Raw genomic sequence first — 8,052 nt, forward strand, 5'->3', positions numbered from 1 at the left:
GTTAGACATCAAGTGACTTGTAAACAAATATGTTTTCAGTAAAGAGATTGGGGGGTGGGGGTGAAATTTTCTCTATAGAGCAACAAATTATTGTATTTTTCCCCTACGAAATGTATTTAGTAAATGATGCATATTATATGTGTTGTAATAAATTTGAATTTAGAAACACTTCTTTCTTATTTACTAATGCTGCCATATTAAGGTTTGGGAACGGATAATTAGGATGGATACTGCTTTATTGTGAAACGTTTGGCTTTACCTCACAAAACACCATAATACAGACCGGGAGTCAAAAGGTTATCGGATGCATCAATTTTGACGTCATAAAGGTTCAATACCATACAATTGCCATCAGCGAAAATCAGAAATTAAACTTCAATTGATAGTAACTTATTAGTACCTGAGATATAACACAGATATTTAAAAAAATAAATCAAATTTGCCAAACAAGACAAGGAGTTGAAAAAGAAAAAAAAGGATTGATTTTTTTTCAAAAAGATGTAGTCTTATATCTGCAACTGTCTGATCGCGTGTCACTCAATTTTTGCACATACCGTTGCAATTATGAGACTACATCTTTCAAAAAGGATTTAATGATTAAGTGTATGTTAAAATTAGGGTCAATCCCTGTTATTCGGTATATAGACACTGAAGCATATTTTACAAAAAAATATAGATTGTACTTTTGTACTTGAAGTCCAACTAAGAGTTAAAGATTTTTTCAGGGTCTGATGTAAAAAAAAACATGATGTAATTGTAAAACAATGATGCTCTCTTATGGTTACTTTTACGCTAAGGTAAAGAGAAAAAGAACATCATCATTGGTACTCAAGGAAAGGTATTGTCACAAAAAAATAACCTTTGAAATATAAAAAATTTCAAACGAAAGTTAAAGTTATCATGGTCAAAGAGCCAAAATTAAAAGTACAAAAAGTAATTCAAGAAAAAACGTACTTGTGGAATTTGAATATTTAAGAATCGGTTATTTTTAAAAATTATGAAAAAAGTTTTTAGAAGAAGGTCAAAGTCTAAGCTCAAGGTCAGAAAGTCAAAAATGTTGTTATTTAAGAAACGCTCTTGCTACATACATGTACTAAAACAGTGAAATTTTGAAACCCTAAAACAAACCATTCAGAAATTATGACCAAGGTTAAAGATTTTTCAACAGTAGGTCAAATGAGGTCAAGGTCAAATTGTCAATATTGTTGGTAACCACGAGGATGTCTTGTCAAAGATATGGATATGTGGAACATATTTACCTGATTTAATCATATGATAGGAATGACTAAGGTTAAAATCTGAAATTTTTTTAAGTGGGTCTAACTCAAAGATCAAGACCAAATTAAAAAGTAAAAACAAAATATTTATATCTAAAAAAGGGGTATTTTTTCACATGGCATGAACCTAAAATAATGAAAGCCATTCCTTAAGAATCCCGGTTCATAGTTTGAAGACTTTTTCACCATCGGCAAAGACCACAAAAAATTTCCCATTGTAGAGGCTCAAAAATTCAAAAATGTGTTAAAAAATATATAAAATCCATCTATATATTGTGAAATCACTACTTTTTGTAAGAGTTTAATTTTCTTTGTTTTCAATGTATGTAGAGACCCCAAAATTTATGTCTCTCTCTCTCTCTCTCTCTCTCTCTCTCTCTCTCTCTCTCTCTCTCTCTCTCTCTCTCTCTCTCTCTCTCTCTCTCTCTCTCTCTCTCTCTCTCTCTCTCTCTCTCTCTCTCTCTCTCTCTCTCTCTCTCTCTCTCTCTCTCTCTCTCTCTCTCTCTCTCTCTCTCTTCTCTCTCTCTCTCTCTCTCTCTCTACAACGAAATATAAAAAAAAATTATGCTATACCACTCAACACTTCTCAAACATTGAAAATTTGGCATCACGATAATTTTTACTAATTTATTTGTTTGTTGTTTTACTCGCCATACCCTTTAAAAACTTATAAATAGATAAAATTGAAGTTATTTTATAAAGCCACCATATAATCAAAGGGTACATTTTAAATTTGCGACCGAAATAAAACAATAAATTTTGATAAACATAAGCAGACATAGGCAAAACTAGCATTCAATTTGAAGAACAAACGAAAATAAGTATCGTTGAGTGGTGTTTGAAACCATATCGTCGCCCGCGTGGTGCAGTGGTTAGAGCGTCTGTCTAGAGTCGCGAAGTAAGGAGTCAATCCTTGCGTCGCGGGTTCGAATCCCACTGTGGGACGTGGAGACCGATCCTTCGGATGAGACCGTATAAACCGAGGTCCAGTGTCGCAATAGGTGTTGACACGAAAAAGATCCCTCCCTGCTCAATGGCCCTGAGTGCCGAGCATAGGACAAAACTTGCAGCTCTCCACCGGCAAGTGGTGGCGTTTCCATATGAGTGAAAAATTCTCGAGAGAGACGTTTAACAATATACAATCAATCAATCATACCATATCCATGGGCTTTTAAATGAATAAAACAAGTGTAAAATTACAAAACTCATACCATTCAGTAATCTCTGACAGATAAGATTTTTTGAATTCGTTATAACCAATTCAAGAATTTGGTTATAACGAAGTCACAAATCTGTAATAACAAATTTAATTCATTTAATTTAATTTTAGTTGTAGCACGTCATTTGATTGGTTAAAAGATTTAATCCACTTCGTATAAAATAAGTTGCCTACGTCAAAATGAGTAACGTCAAAACGTATTACTCCGCTTGACGTTACTTTTAGAATAAGCTCAGTTTGAAGCCTTTTTCTGGAGGAAAATTATCTCATTGTCTACACTGAAATTAAATTATAAAGAATGAAGCTTATTTCAACTTATGTTATCCGATATAACAAAACTTGGGACAGTTTACGCTTTCTTATAAACCGCTTCGCGGTTTATAAAGCGTAAACTGCCCCAAGTTATGTTATATCGGATAACATAAGTTGAAATAAGCTTCATTCCTTAAATAACGAATTCAGTAAATCTGTAATAACAAATTAAATTCGTTATAACGAATTCAATGAATCTGTTATAACAAATTAAATTCATTATAACGAATTAAGGTAAGTCACTCCTGAAATTTGTTAAATTTGTTAAATCAAGGATTTTTTGAGGAGTATATTTTGGATAAGTACTCATAAAGTGTAACTCAAAATTGCAAAGAAAATAGGGGGTCAGTGTGCATCCTACTGATTCTACGGTACATTTAAGTTGACCTTTTTGCACTTAAATTTCATCTCTTTGGTTATTTACTTTAACCCTTATTATATTTGACCAGATGTAAGCATGGCAATAAATATAATCTTATTTTACGTAAAATAGTTTGAATAATATTTCTCATTAACCAAATCTTGCAAATTAATGCGCGTAAATTATTGTGTGACCTTTTTGCACTAAAAAATAACATATTTGGGGTATTAATAAACTTAATAGGCAATAAAAAATTTCTTTACATTGTTGAATTTAAATATGTTATAAAAATTAAATTTTAATAAGTAGTTTTGAAGTAAAAGCTTCAGCGTGAACTTTTCTTAAAAGCTGACGAGTGACTTACCTTAAATAAATCTGTTATAACAAATTAAATTCGTTATAACGAATTCAATAAATCTGTTTTAACAAATTAAATTCGTTATAATATCGAATTCTAAAAATCTGTTATAACAAATTGAATTCGTTATATAGAATTCTAAAAATCGTTTTAACGAATTCAAAAATATTTTTGATAGGTCCTAAATGGGCTTCCATACTCTATAAACCCTGTGAATCCGAAAGAAAAATATTGAAAAACAAAAAAGTTAAAAAATTGGACTATTTGAATTCACTTCCATTTGCGACCGGAAAAAATATAAATATTCTAGGGGTTCAAAACAAGATAAAAAAAAATTCTGCATATTTGACAATGTCTTCTTTTTTTCAAGCCAACCCATAGTTACTTATTTCGAATAGAAACTTTTAATCCACAGTATAATAATAACACTTTTTGAGTTTTGTCAAATCAATTTATTTAAAGAAAGGAGTTGGAGGGGAGTAAATTTTGTTGATACACCAAATACAGAACACGAAGTTCTCGAAGTCTTGCCCCTCCCATTCCATCATTAATTGCGTTTCATGACCTCCTGGAAGTCTTGTTTTAAATTACATTCAGGTGTTTTTCATAAGATAAATTCAAAACAGATCGCTTGACAGTCAAATCATTAACAAACATACGTTTTTACAATTTTTAAACAGTTTTATTCCTTTAAAAATGAAATTTCTATTTTTGATTTATAATTTTTTTTAGAATTAAGAATATATTACATATAATATATATGACTGTAGAAAGATACCCACATGTAAGTACAAATGCGATTTGTACATTTTATTAAAACCAGCATAACATGCGTAATATCCGAGACAATCAATTCATTGTTTATCATGCATGGAGACATAAAACTTTAAGTCTATGGTTATAACGTCAGTATTGTAAATGGTATGGTCAAATATAAAGTTTGTGAAGCATGCTTTAAGTGGGTCAAGGTAAGATTTGCTGGGGACGTGCCAGGTGAGCTCCTTGATTTCCTTCAGTTTGTCCGTGTGTTCGTTATGATGAACGAGCTCCCACTTCTTCATCCACGGCCCCGGCATAGTGGTGTCAAACTCAGCATCTTCTGTATTCTGTTGGAGGGAAAATAACAAAAAGGAAAGAGTAAGGAAATATTATAACTTTGATTATTAACCACTACTAGAGGTGAATATTTTTCTTGAACCTGATAAAATACCGGTACATGTATTTTTACTGTACTGTAGATTCCTAAATATACGCTTGTAATTAATTATCGTGTAATTTCGCGCCACACGCAAATAGATTACTCGCCTTTATTTTTATGGTGGTGAAATCCATGTAAAATCTCTTGACCAACCGCCCATTCACGAATTATTATTTTCCCAATTTGACGTTGAAAAGCTCATTCGCGATAATAAGGACTTGCAAAATATTTATTCAAGTTTTTCAATATCAAAATGTTCACGTAATTGAAAAATGCACAAATTTTTAAACTTCTTTTTGATTTGTTATAGATAGCTTGTCTAGTAACTGAGAATATATTAATTTTACCGGAAGTATGCCTTTGAGGTCTTTGACTGATTCCTTCTGTTTAGCCCAGCGGTCATCCCCATCAAAGCCTGTCCAGTCGATTTTATGGTTGGGATCCTTGGACGTCCGAAACAGTAGAAGGTCCTTTATACCATAAAATCCGCAGGGATAACCTGGTTTTTGCCAACGAAGATCAAGGCTCCAGCGGATCTCTTTTGACATATTCGGCAAGCTAAATATTGAACAAATGACAAATATAGTAAATTTGGCCGCAGTGTCTGTTACTATACTCTATTCAAACTTTAACAACTAAGAAAATACAATATAGCGGGTCTTCTTGGCGGGTTTAGAATTCGGCATTTTGCCAACTGAAAGGTATGCCATATAATTTATTTTAGCGGTCGCAGGGTTTCAGCTCTTTCCATGCAGATGGACGCCAAGAAGAGTACTGACTATTTTAGCAATTAAAGATTTTAGCGGACCACCATCAAAACGCCAAAGAAAGCCAAAATTAGAATCCCGCTAAAATAACCCGCTATACGGTAACAATTATTCACAATGATGGATATGTAAAAAAAACCCCGACAAATTCTATTCTATGGAATGGAAACGATTTACCTTCTGTGAGGTATCATATTGTTCAGCAACAACATTCCACCATAGGGAACTTCACAGGTAACGATGTCTTTGTCTAAATCTACTTCTGTTGAAACAAAAATCCTAATATTTTAAGGGATGTAACACATATTTTACAAATGTTGTTATATCCATTTATTCAAATAAACCTTGTCTGAGAGGTACTAGTACATGTGACTGACAAGACTTCACCTAATGTTTTGACCATTTCCTCTTCCTCCAACATGACATACAAGGTCTTTCCGTAACAACACTGATGGTGAGCAACTTTACCGGTCTTGTGACCTCTGTGTGCAACCTTAGTAGAGAGCAAATGTCTTTACATACTAGTAATTGACGACATTGAATACTTATAAATGACTTCGTATAGGTATACCGGTTAATTCAGCACTCCAATCCCTTTTTTCACAAAAAGAGAGGGATGAAGCATTTTGTTATAATGTGCTAAATTTTACTTCCGATGTATGTTTTAAATCATATAATTTTACAATATATGGAGAGAGGACTGTTTCACGCGAAAACCAAAGTTCTTTTAAGACGGATAAATAGTAATGCAAGCAATGCAAAGTAGGTCTAAAGGCAAGAATTCAGATTAATATTTATCCACACAAGTTTACTCTGTGTGATTGTCATGATAAAATTGATAGATAGATGAGAAGAGTTGAAAATTTTTTGCTGGTCATATGAAGCTTCAATTGACTTTTTCCATGTTTTCTTGAAGAAATTTCATCTGAAAAAATACTTTAATAGCCAGCACCCGTGTTCAGTACGATTTTGGTAATTTGTAGTTCTATATTCGTCTCTCCTGTTTTTTAACAGTTAAGTGACCATCTACCTTATACTCTTGATTGTGATATCACACATCAGTAAACTAGAGTAGTTTGTATACCTGTGGTAAAACTCCGTATTTGTGTAACATTATATTTGCGCCAGAAAAGTCTTCTTCAAGCTTCGACAAGCGTTCAAAAAATCCGAACTCACTGTAGAGCGCTAAAACAAAAGGTTTAATAATAAATCATGATGACAATGATCCTTTATTCCGAGAAAGAGATAAAGAGAGAGTTGCTTACACGTTGCTTACATTTGATTCGTCCAGATTCGTACAATTTTTGAGCCAGCAGATCAACAAATCTGTTAATAGCCTTTCTGCAGGGATCCAATTCTTCCTTAGTAAAGAAGTCCTTCACGATCACATAACCCTTTATTCAAAAGAGAAAAGATTAACCATGCCTTAAGTTGAAACTCTTTATGGCCTTTTGCATCTATTCAGCAATTATGATATTTATTCAAGGTGCAAAAGTCATTGACGTCGTAGTTCAAGCACTACCCAAACTAATCAAAATACGATGAAAAACAAATACATCTTCAAGGAATTTCCGGATCATTTAATCCGAAAGTCGCCTAATTTCCTTTATCGAAAATTCGGTTTTGCGTACAAATTTAATATCACTGGATGATATTCCCCTGCATACCCAGGTAACACGTCAACAGCATTTTGAACATTTCAAAAATTCCGCCAGTGTTCAGACGCCATTTTCAAATGCTATTCAATATTTTAAAAATTATTTTGACAAAAAAAGTTTTTTTTATCGTTATCATCAAAAAGTGGGACATTATTAGAAGTCCCCCCCCCCCCCGGAAAACTTTTGAAACTACCACCCTTTATGCACTGTTTAAACAACAATGATTGTTTTTTAATAACATTGAAGCTCACGTAAGACTAACGGGTATATAGACATCCAGTTTGCTTATCTGTAAGCTGTGATTGCCTATACTACTATTGCATAGATAAAACTTACATTTTCAAAGTATTGTTTTATCATATGATCTGGAAGTTGGCCTGGTTTCTTTTCTGTAAAATTTGGCCTCGCTTTTAGGTTGAAAATATCTGCATCTGGAAGAACGTGTGTAAACGACTCCGAAGGCATGATGTCTTCTGAAAAAGATATATACCTAAACATTAATCATGTTAATTGAGTGATGTTTTTATACTTTTACTTACTTAAGTAATAAACATATTTTGTCCCCGCAAAAGTGAGAGAACATTAAATCTCCTTCGTCTGTCAGTCTATCCGTCTGTCACAGAAACCTTATCTCTTGTAATAACGTATTACATTTGAATGAGAAAATATAGGGATGTCATATTTCACAAGTATAATCAGTGATACGACTTTCCAAATGTGACAGCATTTTTGAGCCCATGACCTTGAAATCTGATCTACTTTTATAAATTTTAACATGATGACAACGTTTGATTGTGAGGCGATTATGTGTTTATTTTTGCCTTGTACATTCCCTGTGATAACATCTATTACATTTTGACCTTGACCTTAGAATTTGACCAACTTTTAACCAAAAACTTAAG

At 32.9% G+C, this 8,052-nt stretch overlaps 1 protein-coding gene across 1 annotated transcript; it reads right to left on the reverse strand.

Moving 5' to 3' along the window:
- Nucleotides 1–4,381: 4,381 nt before the first annotated feature.
- On the reverse strand, nucleotides 4,382–7,615 carry LOC134276778 (uncharacterized). The gene is made up of 7 exons (XM_062759063.1): nucleotides 7,487–7,615; nucleotides 6,769–6,886; nucleotides 6,577–6,677; nucleotides 5,880–5,985; nucleotides 5,670–5,754; nucleotides 5,073–5,283; nucleotides 4,382–4,633 (listed from the first exon to the last, which is right to left on the reverse strand). The coding sequence occupies exons 1-7, from the start codon at nucleotides 7,613–7,615 to the stop codon at nucleotides 4,382–4,384; spliced, it is 1,002 nt and encodes a 333-aa protein (XP_062615047.1).
- Between the last annotated feature and the right edge of the window lie 437 nt (nucleotides 7,616–8,052).

The sequence above is a fragment of the Saccostrea cucullata genome, unplaced genomic scaffold (assembly GCF_032062105.1).
Source record: "Saccostrea cucullata isolate Sc308-1 unplaced genomic scaffold, CSIRO_AGI_Scuc_v1 ctg6973, whole genome shotgun sequence".
NCBI lineage: Eukaryota > Metazoa > Mollusca > Bivalvia > Ostreida > Ostreidae > Saccostrea > Saccostrea cuccullata.

Excerpts from the sequence above, each read along its gene's own strand:
- LOC134276778 (XM_062759063.1), bottom strand. The coding sequence starts at position 7,615 with ATGCCTTCGGAGTCGTTTACACACGTTCTTCCAGATGCAGATATTTTC. Across the intron at positions 5,755-5,879 it reads GGAAATGGTCAAAACATTAG|AAGTAGATTTAGACAAAGAC; the intron begins GTGAAGTCTTGT and ends TTGTTTCAACAG. Across the intron at positions 4,634-5,072 it reads ACCTCAAAGGCATACTTCCG|AATACAGAAGATGCTGAGTT; the intron begins GTAAAATTAATA and ends TCCCTCCAACAG.